We start from the raw sequence: 22,102 nt of genomic DNA, 5'->3' as shown, positions 1-22,102 counted from the left end.
GTCTTAGTTGACTTCATGCATATTGACATATGAAATGCATCGTTTTACCCTCTCTTTTTTTTAAAAAGCACCTTGACAAAACCTTAGAAAAAAATGTGGTAAATGTTTATTTTCTGTGATATTGTTATCTACTTTAAATTTAGAATAGGTGAGGTTTAAAGCTTCATTTCCATTGTTTTTTCCAGCTTATACCTCCCAATCCTTGTTATCGGCAGCATCTTTTTTTCAAGTAAATATTCAGAAGAAGATGAAAACAAAACCATTTTATTTCAGTGTTGAAATATATATAACTCTGTGACAGAAGATTAACAGTGATTCTGGCCGTTTTGGCAAAGCTTCAGAGTTATAATTTTAAATGAGACCATTCGTGTACATACACTAAAAATGGAATAAGAACAGCTTTCAGTTTACTTTGGATAGGGGTTTTAGGTGGATTTAGGGGAATTTTACAGGACCTTGAAGAGGTTTTAAAGTCAAAGTGGTTTTAATTATAGCATGAATGTTTTTATTCAACTGGCAGACTTTGAGGATAGCAGACAACTAAAACATAAATACAAACACACAGACAATGATTGCTCCAAGCCTGTAATTTACTGCTAATGGGTGTAAATTGAGTTACTGTAGAAGGAAATACTCAGGAACAGTCAATCTATTGTACCTGTTGAACAAAAAAATATAACAATGCAGTCTTACAATTTCCCCCAACACCTCAAAGGATACAAACACGTAAGTGTAGTTAGAGAAAATCCAGTGTTTATTTTGGTTTATGCACATAATAGAATACAAAAAACAAAACCACACAAGTTTTAAATTGTCCTCTTGTTCTGTTCCCTAAGTACTGTTGGGATGCAGCGAAAACACTACAGTGATTTCGATATATTTTTGAATTTTGAAAAAAAATACACACACAGGCGGCCTGGCTTAAGAAAACACAAGCAGAGGGGCATGTTTTAAACACTTTTTATGGGCATCTGTTGAGCTAAAACATAACCATCTGAATAAACACGTAGCTAAAAGAAAAGCACTTTCATACGTTGGAAGTAAAGTTTGTTGTTTTTTATCAGCATATACAAAAAGATACTAATTCCGATGATTTAGAATTTCCCGTTTGATATCAAATTACCCCGATTTTATAGGTAGTCAAACAAAATTACAGACATTAATATGAGGCATTTAAAGCCAGAACTGATCCTATCAGGTTCTGCATTTATAGTGCAAATCTTTACAACAAATTAGTACTAAAAACTCACAGATAACTCCATCACAAAATTTCAAAAAGAGGGAATTTCTAGTGAGTTGCAATTATAATATAGGCCTGAGTGCACCAAAGAAAAGTGCCATTAAGCCTGTGGACGGAAGAGTCAGGACTTACTCTTTTTTTCCCAAATCAAAGTTTTGCTGTTTTAGCTCAACTGTTAAGGCAGAGGTTTCGAATATGATGAGGATACATTTTTTTTTTCTGAGATAAAACATCACAATGTGCACCCAGTGAACTGACACTAAAGACATCTCCTGGTACTAACATTTACATTGTTTCCTTCGTATCCACCATTTATTATTTTATATACAATATGCCGTATAGTTTTCCATCACAGAATAAAAAGTTCCCACAAAGCATAATCAGACTAAGACAGTAAATATAAAATCAATAAATCTTTACTGTGGAGATTCTGACTGCAGAAATTAGTAAATTGCTTTAAACCACAGGAGTTGGCATTACTCTTAGATAATAATAGAAATAAATACGTAAAGTATCTGAATCTTGTCATTGATATAAGAGAAGCACAGTGCAAAGACCCCCCAAAACGAACAACGCTTAAAACAGAGCACCTGAAAACCTTAAATGATTGGAAACCAGCCAAAGACATAGTGGTTTAGCTCCCACAGATCACCTGACTTCCTGAGTTTACCCAATGCTTCTATTGCTGTGTGTAATTAATCTGTCACTGTTTCACTGTTTTCATAATTTGCTTTATTTAGAGAGGCAAACAGACCACTACAACTATTGCATTGCTCCATTGTGTAGCTATGATACAAACACAGAATTTGTTGTGCTTCTAAGCATTAATGTGACAAATGCCTTTCCGGTGAGGTGTTTGATAATTTTCTGTTTTCTCTCTTGGCTTTGCAGCTCGTTCCCAAGATTAATACCCAAAAAGGGAAGAGCAGACATGAGGAGAGCTGCTATGGGGTAAAAGTATTTGTGTTATGACGGGGTGACTCAGGGTTCAATGCTCAGCCCCCTGCCGCTAGGCAATTACCCTTGTGCGGGGCGTCTGGGGTTACAGGGAGAAGTCAGTGTTGCCACACAAGGAGCCTGCGTCCGCTCGGACCTATTACAGACTGCCTCCGGATATCAGCCCTGATAAAGAATGCGGCTGACCAGTGTGGACAATTTGAGCTACCTTTTGTACCATAACGGATTTCATTCAAATCTAAATCAAAAAGTCAGTGGGAGTTCACCAGATTTAAAATATACTTCATCACACACAAAAAAGCGTTAAAGGGCAACTTCGGTATTTTTCAGCTGGGGCCTCGTTTTCCAATGTTTTTGTGTCTAAGTGACTAACTGGAATAACTAATATTGAAATTGGTCCAGTATTGAGTAATGGCATTGCAGCCAGCAGACGCATCTGCAGTGCTCTTGCTCAAACTGGAGCAACTTCAAAAATTGTTTTTCGTATTAGTCACTTAGACAAAAAAACATGAGCAATAGGGTCCAGGTTGAAAAATCCTGAAGTTGTCCTTAAACTGAGGTCTTATCTTCTGTTTTCATAGGTTTTGTTGAGGCCTATAAATAATAGCAGGTGCTGCTGAGTGATCTTAAGCAGACCCCATCAGCACACCGACAGGAGGCGTGGCCTGATTGTCAGGCGAGGAGTGCTGGTAAAATGTGTCAGTGCGGTTGACACGAAGCAAAGGAGGGATGGTGGAAGACCTGATGTGGAGGATCCTGGTGTCCGTTACTTCACAGTCAATCTGCATCATCACCTCAAAGTCTTTGTCCCTTATGATGCTGTCTGTAATGGCAGGAAGGAAAGCGAGAAGGCTGTCAGTTTATTGCATACATAAATAAATTATCGTGGATTAATTTGTGTATTTGCTCTCTCAGCAGTGGATTTATATCACAGAAAAAGATTTAATCAACTCAAGGCATGAATAGTGCTCGCCAAACTGCCAAACTGTATTCGTCGTCATTATTACTGGCTGTTATTGAGCCAAACTTGTTGCAGAGAGACATGATAAGGGAGTATTTTGGGAGTGTAAAGGAGTATTGTCTGCAGCAGCTCGGGGTTTGAGAACTGCAGCAATAGAGGGGTGGTGGCCAGGTCACACATGGAGTCCAAAGGTGAGTCATGATTTGGATTTCTCCTTCATGAGATAAACAAAACAGCCCTAAACAAGAGCAGGACATGCAAATTTAACAGGAGAGCAGAAGAAACTCTGGCAAGAGTGTAGGAGAGACAGAGCGATCACTGATGACGAGTCAGGATCCTTCAGGCTTCTTGTGTGCAAAGAAGAAAAGAGCTTGCAAGATTGAGAAACAAAGAGATCAATGTTGATGAGTCAGGCTATTGTGTTTGTGGAAAAAACCCCAGAGAATGCAACAAGCCGCAGATGATGATAAGTTTGTTATCAAAGATAAATCGAATTTCACAAGGTCATTTCGATGTGTGACCTACAAACCAGTAACTATACTGGCTATATCTTGGGAAATTCAAATTTTGGAAAGAGATGCTGGACTTGAGACAACACCGTGGTTCATGGTTTGTGGTCTCCCACAGCCTAACTTTGCTCAGCCTGGGGGGAAGAACGTCCTTTTTAGTGGACATGCTTGTAAAATCCTTCACTTGAAAAAGCTATTAACATGCTGAGGGATCGCTTGTGTATTTACATTCACAGACAACTTAAAGAAACATGCTGCTTCCTTTGTGTGTCCGCCAAGATGAAAACAACATTCCCCATATGGAGCGCACAAGCCAAACACACCTCGGTTGGTTTTAGTGCACTCTTATGTGACCCAGAAATGGAGCTGGAGGCGTCTTTAAAATGCCTGAGAGCACTGCTAGTTCTTTAAAGGCTTCAGTCTTTTTCCAGACACCTGTGCAACACATCAACTTCCTCCGCCTCTCTGCAGGATTTCCATACTTTGGAGAGTTTATCAGATCATACAGTGACAATACAATAGCCCCTTCTGCAGCCAGAAGCCTCTGCGGATGTTCATATCATTAAATGGTTAGTGGACCTAAGTATGACTTCATCTGCTGTTGAACTTCCTCTTTTGCACCTGCAGTGAAACTGGAACTTCTCAAATGAGCTTCAGTGTTTCAACAGACATTTATAAAAGTCATCCTCTGGGTAAGGATTTGGTCACGCTATCTCAAATTAGGCCTCGGTCTGAAGCAGAGCTGGAAAAGTTATTCTCCATGTATCTCCATATAGCTTCATGAGATCACAAAAGATTTTTTTCCCCCTCAACGTTCAAGGTCCTGTCATTGCTGCGCAGTCGAGCCTGTGGATTCTGTTCAGTTTAAAATAAACTGCTCTGACAAAACCACCACTTACATAAGTTTGTTTCAATAATAAACAGAAGTCCAACAGATCGGCAGCACAAAGTGGAAACGTGTCACGTCCAAATGCACAACACATGGAGAGGACAAACACAATGGAAATCCTGCAAATTCCTATTGATGTATAAAACACTGAGAAAGAAAAAACGTAACCATGGAAGAACAAAAGGGGTAGTAATTTTGCACTTATAAATGACTAAACCTTTTTTTTTTTTTGCTTTGTTAATATTTTCTTTAAATCTTTTTGAATAATTTATAAATAATACCTGCCTCATAAAAACTGAACAGCAATGCAGCAGTGGGCAGGAAGCAGCGGTCTTGGGTAGGGAAATCACCCTGTGGGTTTGCAGGTGTAGAAGTTAAGCAGTTTTTTACAGTTTTATAGCCTGCATCCCTTGACTTTACTCCATAATGACACAGAGAAAGAGAACGGCCCCTGCTCCGTATTGACTCAGAATTACCTCATAATTACTTTGACCAAGTGAGTCAAGCACACATAACTATACAGCAACCAATCCAAGGACACTCGAAAGTTGGCCTACTAAATCAGTAAATCATCCTTTTCAGTGGGATACTTTCTCCAATTTTCCCCATGCAATAATCATTTTGCCTCATGTACTTACCTACACCCTTGTAGTCTTAAATTATCAAGTATCCCCTAATGAAAAAAATGTCACACCAAAACTAGTCTGTCTCCTGACTAGCTAGTGAACACAGTGAGGCATTTAGCAGCTAAAGAAACAGATATGGCCATCAGGAGTTGGTGGAGACCAAATCAGAGCAAAAGGAAAGTGAATATTATCTGTCAGGTGGCCAGAAACACAATGTTAAAATTAATGTAAATGTTGCTCTGTGTCTGCTGGATGTGTACGCAGGCAGCTGTTTGCTAACACATTCACCATAACCACTTCATCAGGTGATGATTTGTCAATGTCGTGTTTAAGCTTAACAATAAATTATAGGTCTAGTGTGTAGGATTTAGTGGCGTCGAGCAGTGAGGCTGCAACTCTGAAACTTCTCCAGGGTGCAAAGTGTGTGAGAAATGCGGTGGCCGAAGCAAACCTGCGAATGACCCTATCTAGGGCTAGTGTTTGCTTTTTTCTATGTAGACATTAACAGCTCATTCCAAGGTAACAAAAACACAATGATTTTTAGTTTCAGGTGATTTTACACTAATAAAAACATTGTTATGAACATACCATTTCTGCCAATATATGCCCCTAAACCCTACATACTGAGCCCTTAATGTGAGTTTAAGTTGTTACCTCTTAATTTGAGACTTTATTTTCTGTTACCCCTTAACAAGATTACTGTACCCCATAATTATTTTGTAAGTGCCCAATAATTACAAAACAATCAAACTGTAATTTGTGGGCCACAATCAAAGACATTATCCAAATTAAGGACATTTAATTCCTCACAATGTTTATATCCACCCTTCACCAAATTACCAAAATGTCTAAACTCTATTAGACCATCTGCTTGAGAAGCCTGAACAGTGAAACAGGAAACACACAAACACACAGCCACGAGGCCCAACTTCAAACAGCAGCTCTTTGAAGAAGCTGCCAACTCTACCGTCCTGCTCTGCGTGGTCTCCTTCCCCCTTTTACTAGTGCCATCTGGAGATGTTCCAGAAAGTTTCAGCGACACAGCGAGCTGGTGTGTGCTGATAAAACCCCGATGTCTGGCAACAAGGCATCTGAGGAAACCTGAGAAAGCATCTCAGGAGGATGGTGGCTGCCAGACTGGCACAGACACTGAGGACATGTTCATGAGGGGAGCTTTTTTTAATGTCAGAGAGGAAGTAATTCATCAGCAAGTATAATCACAAAATTACACGGACAATAAAAATAAATCTAGGTCTAATAGGATGGCAATTAAGTGATTTAAACATCCACCTAATCCACTCATCCAGCCAAATTTTTAGAAAACTTTGATTCAGAAGCTTCTGTTAATATCTGCTAATGTCCTCGCAATGTTTTTGCCAACATACTGAAGTTGGGCAGGTACAGTATGTTCCCTACCATACACATTAAGTTAGCTGACCATGTTAGCATGCCAACATTAGTGAACTAGCACTAAAAACAAAGTGCAGCAAAGGCTGGCGAGAAAGTGATTAGTTTTGCAGGAATTTAGTGGTGAAGCCAAATGTAACATAACGTTAAGACGTCACTAAGTTATTATAATTAGCCCTGATGGGGGGAAACAAATGTCTGAACTGAATTTCACTGCAGTCCATCTAATAGTTGTTAAGACATTTCATTAAAAACTATCAGGACCATGAACGCCCATACAAAATTTCACGCTTTTCAAGTTTCTTTTCTACTACATAAAATACATCCATTAATACCCCACTTGTGAATTTGTAAGCTTTTACGTGTCTTAAATGATGATATTATGCAACTCTAGTGTACCTACTCTGTAGCTTAATGTACGCTTTTTACGTCTGGCGATTGCATTAACGCTTTAAACATCATGTGATGTTTATTTGTGAAGAATATCTTGCTAAACAATGTATGTAAGTATCAAACTTTTGTGTGCCACTTTTTTTTTTTTTGCAATAATCCAAAATCCAATGGAAAAATCCCATTGACTTGTCGACGAAACCACCGCATTGTTAACTTCAGGGTCGATCCAACATCATCCCTGCAGCATTTTATAGTTGTTGAGATATTCAGTCTGAGTTCACACCAGAGAGGTGGACCAACAAGCAACACTGCCATCAACAGAGCCACACAGCTATCATGGCTAACAACTGGCATCACATACAGAGAATTAAGTCACTGAGAGTTTATCTCGCAAGCGTGACAAGGGTTAAACATTTGGGTTGGTAGGAGAGCACTCCTTATAACGTGGGTGGGGATGTTTGTTTAGATTAGAGGAGTAGGAAAATCTGACCCCCAACTCCTTCAGCAGTGTGGAGCTCGAGACTGAACCCCCAGTGAAAGCTGCCTGTTAGCTACAGTGCACATGCACAATCTCAGAGAAGTAAAAATAGACTGCAGTGCGTCTCTCACGGCCGATCCACCTGTAAATGATGTCATCTCCTGAACATTCCTCTCCTCCAAACACGTCGCTTCCACTTGATTGAGCTACTCTCAAACTCAGGGGATCGTTAAATAAACACACCCTTCAGTCCTTATGAGGAGCCACTGCTCTGCTTGATACGTTTTCAGAGAGATTTGAGGCGGTGAAGGTCAAGAAAACTTTAACAGAGCCCCTGAACCGTGGACATGCAGCGAGACAGAAACAAGTGACGGCTTACATCAAAGTCTCAATCTGCGATGTTCACTTATTGACCACGACAGACCAAACGCTCATTCCAGATTAGCAGAGCCTATCCACCTCCTCCAGATGAAAACCATTTAGTGACTGGAGAAGGAAGGCATTCCTTGAAGAGAGCGGCAAAAGGGAGCTGGAAAGAATTATCCTCCACTGCGGAGCAATCATGCACCAGAGAGGGGACAGTGTTTCTGCTTTTCTAAGGGTCTCGCCCAGCTAAATGTGTACATTTGCACTTAATCGCTTCAAAGTTTCAAACAAAGACAACATAAATCTGAAATGTGACTTGAAGGTTGTCAGCTGTGTGACACATGGGGATTTGGAGGGAGGACCACGCCGGTGTAGAGAATCGCCACCAGCCTCTTTTCTGTCAGCCTTGGTTGACTTGCTTTCTAACTACAGTCCTTTCTGACAGCTCGAGGAACTACCAGGAGGAGCAGTTGTGGCATCAGAAACTGAAGCTACCGTACGTGCATCTGTGCTAACATAAAACTGCTGTTAGTCCTCTCTCTAAAAGATACCACATGATCCAGGCAGCAAATGAGATGCAAACACACTAATGCCTGAATCAAGCACGAAAAGACTTTTGGTACAAGCACAGATGAAAACACAATGTTTTGCATTTGCCAACTGCAGGCATCCATGACAGATCATGCAAATCGAAGGCCTTTTTCTTGAGCTAACAAGAATCCTTCCAGACCCGATATCTCCCTCTGAATGCCACCTTTGTTTGGTCATTTCAACAATTAGCTGAAAAGGAGGTCTTGGATTTCACTGTTTGCTGCTATTTCAATGGGCCATCTGACCAGCACGGACCTTAACATTCCTCCCTGACAAGACCAACCAAGAACAATGTTTACTTTCATCAATCTTCATCTCTAGCACCCCCCTCCCAGAAAGAAAAAAGTTATTTCCCATTGGCCGTGTCATCCCTGCTGAGTAAGAGGCTCATATTCCACTGACTCACTCCTCTCAGAGCTGGTTGACTAATCAAATCTGCTGCTGGTGCTCTGCCACAGAGACAGGGAGATATCAGAGAAACAAGAGGATTTCTGATAAAAATGCCCGGCGCACACCCAACAACAACAACAGGCTGTCTTCCTAATTGCTCACACCCATCACAAACACAATCCCTTTTAAACAGGTTTCCTTTCAGTTCCATATCCTGCAGGCTTAGAGAAAATCAAGCCACTTGATAATCAACTGCAGTATTTGGACAAAGAAGACTTCTTTCCACTGAAATCTCTGATGACCCAACTTTCACATATTGTATCGATGATCCTGCAGATCTAAGAACCGTGGAGAAAAGCGATCATGAGCTCATGGAAATCAAGAACATCTGTAAACTTTAGTGATTTGCAAAAAAAAACCCAATTTGGCAACAAATGCACCAATAGAAGTCCACGGTCCTTGCTGATTAAGTGTTCAGATACTAAGGTGTACCTCATGTATACCAGTTTTTGGATGGGTTTTGTTTTTGAGGGCAGGCGGTCAAGTGAACGGGTGATTGCATCTCAAATGGGCTGCTGGAAACCACCTCTTTCCAAGAGCGCAACCAAGTGCACTCTTATTGCCACCCACTATGACAAGCTGTGGACGGCAATTGTTCTCTTTGAGAGGAAATGAAGCAGTCTAGATGGACTATGTCCCTGCTCTATAAACTGGAGGACATGCATTTTGTATGTGATTTTTCATTACATGCATGCAACAATCATATTTGACAATGACAGTGCATGTTCAGTGTGGCACGCTCAAACCAAAGTATTTTCATCTTCACAAGGGTCCATGGACCAAAACATCTTATGTCCTGAATAATAATTCCAGGGTTCCCACACATTTTCATGAAGAAAATTTAAAAACTTCTCAATGACTTTTCAAGGACCCGTAGAACATTTTTCATGAAAAATTATGACATAAAACATGAACACAACTTTATAGTTCAATTTACTACAAATGTTAATTATATTAGTAACGGTGATCTTCAGACAAGAATAGAAGGGTTTCCTGGGTCAGTAAGTGATGTCCAACAGTTTGGTTGACCCTTAATTTTTTTGAAAAAGATGATATGCAGGTATAAAATTAAGAAAATTACGTGGATGTGAACAAAACTTAATGCAATGAGGCATAATAGAGCTACATTACATCAACGGTAACATGAAATAAATTTAAAGTTAATGTTAATTTATGTGGAAGGTTTTCCATAAAGATTACTGTTACAATTAATGCCATTACACACAACACATTTCCATGACTTTTTCAAAATTTTTCAAGGATTTTACTGTTTCCATGACTTTTTCAGGCATGGAAAATAAGATTATGGAATTCCATGAGGTTTACAGGTGTTTGATAATGTGGGGGAACCCTGTAATTCTACACTGATGAGCTAAACAACTCCTAATTGGCATGTAGGATGCTAACAATCTCACAATTGGCAGGCTGACAAGGACACAAAACAACACTACCTACACTGTGAACTCTGTTTCTTAAAAATATTGTACAGTGGAAGACAGCAGAGTAGATTGGCTCTGATGGCTGGTCTGACAGGTGCTCTTTGGTGAGGCAGGCATAAGTACAAAAAACAAGATCCAGAAAGTCTCAGATTAATACAGACAACCATGGAAAAAACCCAAGGCATTCCGTCTTCAGGTAAAATAATCTTATATCTTTACTCTTCAAGCACAGGCAATCTAACAGACCAACAGGCTTCGACTCTTGGTCTCTATCCAGAGGATGAAGACGGAGTGCCTTGTTTTTTTCCCCAATGGTTGTCTGGATTAATACTGTCTTCTGGGATTTTGTTTCTTTCAAATATTTACCAGATAACCTCAAACACACACATAACAACACAAACAGAGAGTAACTGCAACTCTCTGCGCTGTTTGGAGGTGAAACACGTGTTAAAGTTGCACATACAATTACTTTTACTTGCCTATAGGTTGTACAGGTGGTAATGGTAGAAATGGAACCACAGGTCTTGATTAATGTTGGACACTTAACTCAGTACTTTTAAGGGCACTGGCCAAAAAACATTGGTACTACTTCATACCAATTCACGTTAAATCCATCAGTGCCAAATATCCATGCTTGAGAGCGCATCTGGGTGAGAACATTGGGTTTAGAAAAGCAACAAAGGGGCCTGGAAGCCAACCATTGAGCTCTGCTGCTGCTCTGTTGGCTGCCCAACTGGCTTCTCCATCAGCTTTCCAGTGAGCCAAAACTATTGCTGCAGCTCCAATCTACTGTGATAGTTTCAGAGTCCGATCTATGGGTGTACTGGTCGCTGGGTAATGGTATCAAACCAGAACCAGTACTGGTATCAGCCCAGATGGGAATGGCGGCCAACCCTAGTCTTAGATGATACTGGCTTGATATAGACAATTTAAGCAATGGAAGTATGTAGTGATAACAAAGATGTTTCACACTAGGTTCTGCCACCATAAAGCCATTTGAAATATTTTTCTAAAAAATCTGATCTCTTCAATATGATAATATATAATAACATTTGTAATACAATTTTAGTAAATCTAACAAAATACACAGATCACTGCCCGGAAATCAGTTCAGAACAACAATCTAGTTTGTGTATATTTCGGTCAGAGGCTGTACAGACGCTTGACAGCACCGCTAAATGCAACAGAGAGTATAATCAGAGGCTGAAGGACAACACAGAAACCACAAAGGCTCAGAGGGAGGTAGGGAGCAAAGACCTTCAACTAACAAGACAAAACATGTCAAAGTAACTGTTCGGCAAAGAAAGACTATAAAGAAACTTCCATTTCAACAAGGTAGACACACTCTACATCTGACACAGTGGATTTTAGGAGACAAAATACCTGCAGAGATGAAAAGAAAGGATAAGAATCACCGTAGGCTTAAAAAGTAAAAGTGCTCAATTTTGGTCAAAGGATTTTTTTCCTTAAAAGTGTGTCATGCCACAAGTAATGCATTCTTGTGGCAAGAGGTGTTTCTAAATCTGCTCCCAGCTTGCCTTTCATCTGCTACATTGTGTTGTGTGATCAAACTTCTCAACTGTTGTGTCTGTGCTGCAGTGCATACCGTTTATGTTCATAGCTGGCAACACCACTGACATCTTGGGTCGACTTCCTTTGTTGTGGTTGGTGGCAGGAAGTAGAAGATGATCCTGAGAACAAAGAAGAAGAGGTCACTGAGAGGAAAATACAACTCATTTGGAAGCAAATAAAAACAGTTGGATGCATGCATTTGCCAATTGCTGATCAAGAATTGGAGCCGAGCTTGCAACTCTGAGGAGAAAATCTCTAGAGGACTTGAAACATCAACTTGAGTGTTTCAATGATGCAATGGTCATCCGGGAGGTTGAAAGGTCCTTAAATGAGGCAAAAATTTCCATTAAGACCTTTCTCATCTTTAAATTCTTTAAAGTGAGCAATTTTTTATGCCTCGCCTCATCATCTTCACAGTTAAAATCCCTCTAATTTCAATAATGTCACTTTAGACCATTTGAAGTACTAATTGGCCTTATTAATCTACCACAAGTCTGAGATCAAAACTGCATTACCCAGCAAAGCGCTTCAGTTTCAAGAGCTATTAAAAATAGCTTGTGTGTAATTCATTAGACAATGAGCGGGAATGTTTTAATCTGAGCACATCCTCTAAGAAGGAGTTGTGGTGGAGAGAGGAATGCTAATGTGCGAACACACATGTGACTCACACGCACACACAGTAATGGCTGTTTAGCTGTACCTCCACTTCAAAAGCTCTGACCTAAATAATCAGTCAAAGGATTAATACCAAGATTCCTGAATTAAATCTCATATTAACAAGAAAACGGACACCATTAACTCCACTCTCAGTTTGTAAGACAAGCAGAGTACATAAATTATTTACCCAATTTTATATGAACTGCTGCTACTAATGAAATTAAACAGAAATTAAACCCCCAAAACATTTTTTTTTCATTTGAAAAGCAATGTATATGGGTATTTAGTAATGTTATTTACTGATTCAGGTCCAACTCTTGACATTTGAGCGCAAAGTATGAATTTTCCATATATTGTGTTGTAAATATGCATAGTGACTGCCCTCTAAAGGTTGAAACCTGCTACTGAAATTGAATTAATTGAATTTTGCTATTGGCTGATACCAGTTTGCTTTCATCATCAACCGCACCCCTGTCACCACCATCTGACTGCCATCTCACCAACTGATTACTTTGTGTGTGTGCAAGTTGCAGAGAGGTGCTGTGGATCAAGAGGCGGCACACTTCGGTGACCGGGTGTGTTTTAGTTATCTATTAATGTGGAACTGCACTTCCATTAAGTTGTGAGACCGAGGAAGGACGTTAAAAAAATAATGGTCAAAATCAAAAAAGTCGAGGCCAAAATATCCTGACTTTTATTTCGTAGGGTTAATTACTAGGGGCAACCTCCTGGGCTGAAAAGTGCAAAAAACTGCAGTTCCTTAAATGGCAACTTAAGGCTGGCTACAAAACAAAGCAAATCCTCATAGATACCTTTGTTAAAATGCCCACCTTTACAGCATAAATAAAAATGTTTACAGCTGGTATAGCTAACAATAAAGCAAATTTAATCATTATTTTAATCACAATTTTAAACAACTCACTCGTTTACATTTTATAAATGCCCAAATTTACACATTTTAATGGTGGGCCACTGGAATTACAGGCTATCTGTCGTTAGTGTCCTCAGCTTCTCAGTCAGATTTACACCCTTTCTCCTTTCGTTTCACCACAACTCCACCCTCCCAGTCACATATGGTCGCTTCTGGCTCAGAAAAAAGAAAAGAAAAGATGCTGACAATCGAAATGCAGAGCTCAAGGCTTCAAAACAGCAGTCCACAAACCAATGAGTGTTGTCCATCATTTATACAGTCTATGGTCAATCTCCACATAAGCAGAATCCTACAACTACAACAGCTCTATATTTTACACACTTTACACCCTCAGCACATTATCCATATTATAATTTAAATATTCACAGATAAGTGCTAATACTACTGTATTTCATACATTTATATTTTTACACACTTACATACTCAGCATATTTACATACTTTGTTAATTGCTTACTCTTATTGTATATCTATTTTATATTGGTACATACTTGTACTGGTATGTATTTCTACTTGCTATAATTCTCTTTGCTGGCATCAGAGCAACTGTAACAAACCACAATTTCCCCCAGGGGATTAATAAAGGATTTCTGATTCTGAACTCAATAGCAGCTTAAATCAGAAAGTCTTCCAAATTCCACATCTCCAGTTTGTAATGTAGGCTTCATCTGCTAAATTCCTCAAGCATTATCTCAGATAGCCCTATTATACAGACATTATGTGCCTGGTTCTACAAGTGTATTAGTACTACTCATTACATGTTAACTTTGTGTAAAACAGGTTGAGTGGCACTTTAAGAACAGACCAACAGTAAGACTGGTTGACTCTGTGGCACTTTGCTTGCAAAACTCAGCCGGGGTGAAATGAATAATGAGGGGTGTTAGGATGATGACAGGCGGGAGTATGGTCTGAGGTTGAGGAACAGATTAGAGCGAGAAGATAGGAGGAAGCAATGTCGAAAACTTGTGAGAAATGAGGAGACATACAGATGTGTGGGAAACACATGTGGGAGAATTTTGTATGTCAAAGTAAGAAAAGATTGAAGAGAAGAAAGAGAAGAGAAGAGAAAGAGAATGCCAAGTCAAGTTAATAAAAATGACACAAAGATGTTGCACTCAGCAAGTGTATCTTAATAAGTGTTTCTTTAGAATAAAGGGTTTGGTGTGATATACTGTTATGGCACTAAAAAGAATTAAGAATAAGTTTTAAGCCACCAAAGGGAGTATTGAATTCTAAAAATGACAGAGAGGGTGCCTTGACTGTGTTTGGAAGGTGGCAGGAAAAAACCAGCCACATTTCTGCTCATCATCAGAGGACCTGCAAGCTTGTCAAGCTGACATAACAGCTGCAGCTGCCATGACAACAGGTGAATTTCCCTTGAACCCTATGGGATACAGTCCACGGTGAAAGCAGCCAGTGTTTCCACCACCTCAATGCACACTTACATAAAGCCGCAGGTGCTAAAACAACACATGAAGCAAAGCTAGACCACAAAATGATGGTAAAGTGAGACCAGTTCCATATTTTGCTCTTGTTGGGAGTTATGTTTTCCATCACCTCACCCCATTTCACACATAAACAAAGCCACAGGTGGTAACGTATCTGTCAAGGGCTGGAGGTAACCTCGACCCGTGCGTGGCCATCTCTGAGCGTGCAACATACTTTAGAGAGTGACCTCAACTGCTGGCGAGGGCAAGAACAGGTCACGATGAACCCGACGTGTTGCCTCCAGGGACAAAAGTCAAAATTGGTGGTGATTGACTTTGTAATCTAAACAAAATTCCAAATTTAATCCAGAGCTTTGGCAGTCTTGTAATAACATCATACTGTCTGGAACAAAAAATCCAGAAACCCAGGGAACAAAATAGAGACAAATAAACTGACTGAGAAAAGCTAATAAAGGACTGTAAGAATTAAAAAGGTCACATAATGTGAATCTGTCACTATTTGGTGCTTTGTAAGGTGTTTTTGTCATATACAATGATGTACTTTTGATTCCTTCAACCTTTCTCACTTATTAAAAACAGGATAAGTCTACTTCAGCACTTAATAAAAAGTCACATCCAATAAGAGCGGGCATGTATTGAAGGTGGCAGGACTTTCTTTCATACCTTGTTATTGATAAGATTTTATGAAGAGATTGTAAAAAAACGGAAAATCTTTGGGTTTTTAGATATTGCGAGGGACATTTTCTTCTATATTCTGATATTTACAGACCAAACAGTTAATCATTTAACTTATAAGTTGAAATCTGACATCCACATATGGAAAAATCAAGACTTTAAAGAGATAGTAAAGATCTTTTGAAGTGGAGTTGTATGAGGTACTTATTCACAGCCAGTGTTTTACCGACAGTAGATATCGGTAAAGACAGAGGTGAAGATAGAGGAAGCAGGCAGGAGGTTTGACTGGAGCCAGCAGCAAAACGTATTTTAGCCTTAGTGTACTCTATATCAACAATAGTTTTACTCTTTTACCTTGCCGTCAGAAAGCTCTTTCCAATAGTTTCAGTTCTCCCTCTAAACACTCTTCAAAGCCAGCAGACCCCATTGAAAAAAAAAAATTAAGCTCACTGAATATGGGAGCTGCTGGTCTACCACTGCATTGACCAGTTTGTCTTTTGTTATATTGTGTGACTTTGGTGAATCCGAACTAAACCTTCTGAATGCCAAACTCACTCAATAACCAAAACAAACTAACTGGTTGGGGCAGCAGTAAACCAGCAGCTCCAGTGATCAGCGATGTTAAATTACATATTTTCTCAATGGAGTCTGGCACTGAAGAGATTTATATAACGCCCTCAGTCCACTGTTGGAAAGTGCTGTCTGATGGCAGGAAAAAGCCACGAAAATATTCTAAATGTACACTTAAACCAATGTTTTTTTGTGAGCAGGTCCTTTTTTTAGGTGGCTATCTTTCTGTTTGCTGCTCTTCTTGTCCACAGCAGTACATTTAATAAGCTTCTGTGACGATACTCCTGCCTGCGGCTTCAAACTGGGAGCGTGACGACTAACATCTCTTGTATGAAATACACTGACTGTAGCACCTCATACAACCCCACTTCAAAAAATGCAAAAAATCTCTTCAAAGTAATTGAAGAGCCTGGTTTCTATTAGTCGTTATTAGTTTCAATTGCGGTAAACAAAAAGGTTATCATTCAGTATGAGTAAGTAAATACGTTAAATTCTACTTTAAGTTCTGGTATTTTTATGCTCTGTCAAATGTAACTTTTCAACATGTTATTGGAAAATTAAATAACCAAGTTATTGATTATTGCAAAATCTTAGGTCAGTAAGAACCTCGAGAATACTAATTATTATTTTCTTAAACTGTTTTTATTTAAAGTTAAAGTGTCTCGGGGGTTTCCACGCTGTAAAGTTAAACTTCCTAAACTAACACCCTCACTGCTCAAGCAACACAAAGCTGCTCGAAACTGACTGACGGCCACTTGACCTGTGGAGGCCCTCGACTCCGGTACACCATTGTTATTATTGTCCCTGCTGTCACCATGCCAACTCAGAGCCAAACCTTTGTGACTTGATTGGTGACAAGGGGTCCTGATCTTTGGCCGCATGCTTCAAAACTCCCACCCTGCTGAGTAATCCCGAGGATTTAAGGGCTTAACATCACCCAGAGGTGCTGAGCGTGATATGAGCTCTTTGGAACAGTGACCAAATGTGTTTTTGGTAAGAAACACATCTTCGTTTCATTTGCTTAATGTTACTTTTTGGGACAAGTTTGAAAGTAAATGTGTCTTATTTGGCATAGTTCAGTGGCAATAGATGGAGCAGCAGCTTCCCATGATAATGAAACACAAACTTCTCTCCCCTGCGGCAAATTTGTTTTCTTTTTCTTGATAACAAAAGGATGTAAGATTGGTGCTCTATAAATACACTTTTGAAAAGAAAGAAAGAAACCCAATGTAATCAAAGGCGTCTTTCTGAATGTGATGTCCAGGATTAATCATATCAAGAGAGAAAATTTAAAACAGGTTTAGAGTCTCAAATGTGGAAAAATGGTCAAATGAATAAAGACCAAGAATATTAACAGTGACAGATGTCCGTGCCTAAAAATCTAAAAAATGGTCTTGATGATTGCAAATGGACCAAGGAAACTGGACTGGAAAGGGGTAGTTACACCCTTGGGTGTGTGCATTTCATCCCCTCCCCCACCCTCCAATTTCCTCTAAATTCAAACCACTCTGCTGAGAGCTCTCTATTACATATAATACATGAATCATTGGTGACTGTCTATAATTAATTTGTCCCTCTTTATGATCAGTTTAGGAGAAGGAAATCTCATGTCAGACACAAATTGCAAAAACTGATTAGTGTTGAGCTGTTAAAACTTCCATTGCAACCTTTTCTAATTTTACGTTATGTAATTTATTTAACCACATCAGATTTTGTGTGGGAGCCAGTGCTCGCATCTCCTCTCAAATCAGTGTAACGCAGTGACTCCCAAACATTTCTTTAAGACTCATCCCCACGACTCTATCAGATAAACTCAAGTGCCTCTTCACCACCCGTGTTCACTTGAATTTATTAACTGGACTTAATTCAACACTATTAATATGATTTTGATACAATTTTTAAAGTATTCTACAGTACTGTTACAGTATTTTACAATGCTTTCACAGTCAAAGTATTTTATTTTTATATATTTTTCATACAGCTGAATACTCAGTGTTTAGTTTGGTCAAGTTTACATTTGTACTGCGAGTGGCAAAAGCTGGACGTTTAGCTTTTTCAGCCATTTATACATTACTTTTAATTAGCTAACTATTTAAACTGTATAGTCATTATTTTTTAGCTACTTTTACACATTTACGTATGTCTTTTAGCCTACTGTTAAGACTTCTCTGTTCCTTTGCCAACTCCTTTTCATGAATTTTCAATTGCAAAACGTTGTGGTAAAGTTACAATTGACTCAATATGAGGATATCCTGGTCTCTGTCCCATTCCTGCCATGGATCACTGCTATATAACTTTATGAGGCAGCTGCAGTGCAACCCTGCCGTTGTTCAGGAAGAGCTACTATACGTTGAGGTTGGGATGTGTGGACAGTTAAATTATTCCAAAACCAGAGACAACAGATAACCAGAATCATCCAGAAACATGGACAATTATAAAGCAGGAGCAACAAATGTTAGAAGATGCTTTTTTTTTCTCTAATCAGTTTCTCATTTAAATGTTGCTACATCACAATATTTCCATGTACCCGTGGTAACTGCAGAAGTACCATCGGGGATACCAACTGTCCCTGGTTGGGAATCGCTAGTGTATTGGACCAAACAAGATGAAACTCACCCGGCGGAAAGACACGACATAGAAAGTGTCACCACGACGATTAATCTCATCGAAGAAGTCACTGTAGGTGTGATAAGGTGCATAGTATACCTGCAGCTCATTGCCAGGATTCCTGTTGATAAAGATAAACAGAAAGATATGAGGAACATAAAAAAAAAAAATCAGAAATGGTTAAGAATAAGTCTAACTAGTATACCGCTGATAATTGATGTTTTGTACCTGAGAAATGTATCGTATTTGGCAAATTTTGTGGAAATAAAATTCTTTCACTGAATTAATATTTAAAAAATCCAACTTTTATACCATTTGATATATCTGTCCATCTAAGCCCGATACAGACACACTTTCTATATTGATGTTAGATCATTCAATTATCGTAATCATCGAAAGCTATTTTTTACAGTGGAGCACACAGGCAATTGTCATAGATGATTTGCATCTCAGTCATCTAGAGATGAAGTGAATTCATCGGTTAATCAATTAATTGAAACTAATTTGCAAGTATTTGATAAGTGGTTAATTGCTGAAGCAATTTTCAAAGCAAAAATGTCAAAAATTAATTGGTTCTGGATTCTCAAATATGAGAATTTTCTGTTTCTCCTTGTTTAAGTTAACAGTACACTGACTGTCTTCGAGTTTTGGCCCGTTGGTAGGACAAAACAAAAAATTTAAAGACATCACTGTGGGAAACTGTGATGGTTATTTTTCACAATATTCTCTTTTTTTAACCAAGTCATTAACGGATTAATCAAGGAAATAATCAGTAGATTGATCAACAACAAAAAGGAATCTTTAGTTGCAGCTCTATAAAAGTCTGCTTCCCTTGTTTCACAACCCACTGGAGAATAAAGCTTTTGCAGACTCGAATGTTGTGACCCAGTCTGAATGAATGAATGGATCTAAATATAATGTATGTGGCAGGACAATCACAGACATGGAAATCAACATAAAACTGAGGAAAATCCTACAATCCCTCTGGGTGCTGAGTTTTATATTCTATATATATTTCCATATTCATTCTAGCTAACCCGAGGCTCTGCAGAGGAAACTGATTTTTGCTCTTTTGCCCTGTAGATTTGGACATTTTATAGTCAGATTTAGATCTGTCTGGCTTAAACTTGGCCAAAAAAACTATTAACTCCATCTGCCTGATCTAAACTACACAGTGCAGTCCAACAGTTCAGAGGGTCATGCTTTTGAATCACTCTACCATAAATCAGACAGATTATTAAAACTGAAAAGAGGACAAACACCAAAAGTGTGGAAACTGAGCTAGAATGTAATTTCTTATATTTCAAAGAGCCACTTTTGTTAAATACAACTCTAAAACAATGAAACACAACAGTTTGTTATGTCTGCATAATCAATTTCTGCAAATCCAGCCAACAATAAACACTCTGGTCTGCAGCTCTAAACAGGCTTTAGCTCAATGTTTTAGGTTACCACACAGTGTTGGTTTACCACACAAGCCGTAGTTACTGTATATTTGTTCTGATAGATCTACATGTTCTACCCTGTAGTTGACAAAAAATGCAGTATGCAGCTTTTAATCAAATGACAGTTGTGTGGGTGGGGAAAGAAATTAAACCATGATTTACATTTGAGAATCTGACACAAATACATCGCAACAGGCCTTTACTCACTTTTCCTCAGTAGTTTTTGTGTATTGGACTGTCACAATCTGAGCACCATCAGACTCCTTATTCTCTGTTTTCTGTTAGTGGGGGAAAAAGGAGACAGAGAAAGAGCCATAATCTCTTAATATTCACATCAACTAACCATTAGAGGCAGTAGGATAAACTGTTGGCAACACTGCCGAACACATAAATACAGACTGACCATCATTTCAAAACATCTAGAGATCAGCACACACATTCCAGACCCAAGGTTTTCTGAGTTGAAGCTTATTAATATGATCCTTTTAAATACTGTCGAGACTGTTTTGTGTCTGTTGGGCTAAAACAGCTCAATACAAGTAAGATATAAACACAACTACATTTCTATTTAAAGTAAAATGAAGAATGGGTATATACCAAGCAGGCAGCTCCGAGTGGATTAGACCTACTGTGACAGATTTTGAAAAAAATGATGGAAAAAGGAGCAGGGGGCACTAATCCTACAGCTCCCCTCTAAGTGTTGTGTTTACTTTCTCAGGGCTGCCGGATTAAACTCGGCCCAATAAAAAGAAATGAGAGGCAGAAAAAGGGAAGGTGTGAGAGGAGGTGAAACAGTGGTGAAAGAGAGGCTTTGGTTTGCAAAAAAAAAAAAAACTTTACATGCACGAAAATACAAGTTTAGTTAAGTTTTTAAGCTTCATTGCAGACACTGAAAACACTTAAATACTTGCACAGCCAATTAGATAATGCTTCGTTGTTTTCCGAAACGTGCTGTGACTTACCAAAATGGTCCTGGTGGGTTTGTGATTGCTGTTACTCATGCGTCTGGATTTGGTCTGCTGCACTTCGTGACGGTGGACCCAACCCCGCAACTCATGGGCCAACCTGCCAATCAAAGTGTATTAGTCAATTTTTTCTTACATTTTTTGGTCAAATATGAGCATTCCTGTGCCCTTATGTGAGAGGAGAAAAGTAGACCACATATTAAAGAGTTCATATCTTACTCTAAGCACTTGGTCCTGTTAACAGGAGGCTGGCAGGGGGGAGGCGGTCGGAGGAAGATGGGATCCTTCACCACCATCAGGGCCTTATCCTCAGAGCTATAATGTGGAAGAGAAAGCAGATAGAGGGCGTTAAAAGAAAACTTTACAAGACGCTCTAAAATCAATGTTGTATTTCAAATAAAACTGTTGAAAAATATTTTCCACATGTTGAGAATATGCTTTGAAAGCAAACTGAGAGCCAACGAGGCTACTTGCCCTCTGAAGGAGGTGCAACACACAGAGTGGATCAAGTAACAGGAAGCAACACGGTACCAAAAGAGAAACCAGCATGGCGTCAATGTGGGGACAATTATATTCATGTTGAATTTTATGGGTTACTAATGAGTTTCATTGATTTGCAAAGTCTTAATACTTGACATGTGCAGACGTGGCAGAGCTTCAGTGGCTAACTGTAAAATGCTGAGAGGGGAAGTTCTGAAACGATACGTCCACATGCTGCTGCAAGTCCTGTTTAGGATTATCAGAAACATGCTCGCGAGAACTGAGCACTGCTACCCTGCAGGTCACATCCAGTCTGATTGTGGACAATTATAGATGAAAACAACAGCCAAACAGTCTCAGCTGTTACCACGAGGTGGGTTTACCTTAGGGGAGCACCTATCGTGAAATTCTGGGCTGATACTGATGTTTAAAATAACAATTTGGCAA

The 22,102-nt window shown here is 39.2% G+C and overlaps 1 protein-coding gene across 1 annotated transcript in view; it reads right to left on the bottom strand.

The window, feature by feature from the left end:
* Positions 1 to 731: 731 nt before the first annotated feature.
* atf6 (activating transcription factor 6) overlaps positions 732 to 22,102 on the bottom strand; it is a 40,755-nt gene continuing 19,384 nt past the window's right edge. The window contains exons 11-16 of the mRNA XM_042481521.2: positions 21,395 to 21,490; positions 21,173 to 21,275; positions 20,418 to 20,488; positions 18,775 to 18,886; positions 11,913 to 11,997; positions 732 to 3,020 (exon numbers count right to left, since the gene is read on the bottom strand). Coding sequence (XP_042337455.1) covers positions 2,824 to 3,020; positions 11,913 to 11,997; positions 18,775 to 18,886; positions 20,418 to 20,488; positions 21,173 to 21,275; positions 21,395 to 21,490 — 664 coding nt within the window. The 3' untranslated portion in view covers positions 732 to 2,823. The remainder of the gene's footprint in view (positions 3,021 to 11,912; positions 11,998 to 18,774; positions 18,887 to 20,417; positions 20,489 to 21,172; positions 21,276 to 21,394; positions 21,491 to 22,102) is intronic.

This window comes from Plectropomus leopardus, chromosome 5 (assembly GCF_026936395.1).
Source record: "Plectropomus leopardus strain MGB_pleo_1.0 chromosome 5, ASM2693639v1, whole genome shotgun sequence".
In the NCBI taxonomy this organism is placed as follows: Eukaryota; Metazoa; Chordata; class Actinopteri; order Perciformes; family Serranidae; genus Plectropomus; species Plectropomus leopardus.
The sequence above is the reverse complement of the archived record's forward strand: the minus strand, read 5'-3'. Positions and strand labels throughout refer to the sequence as shown.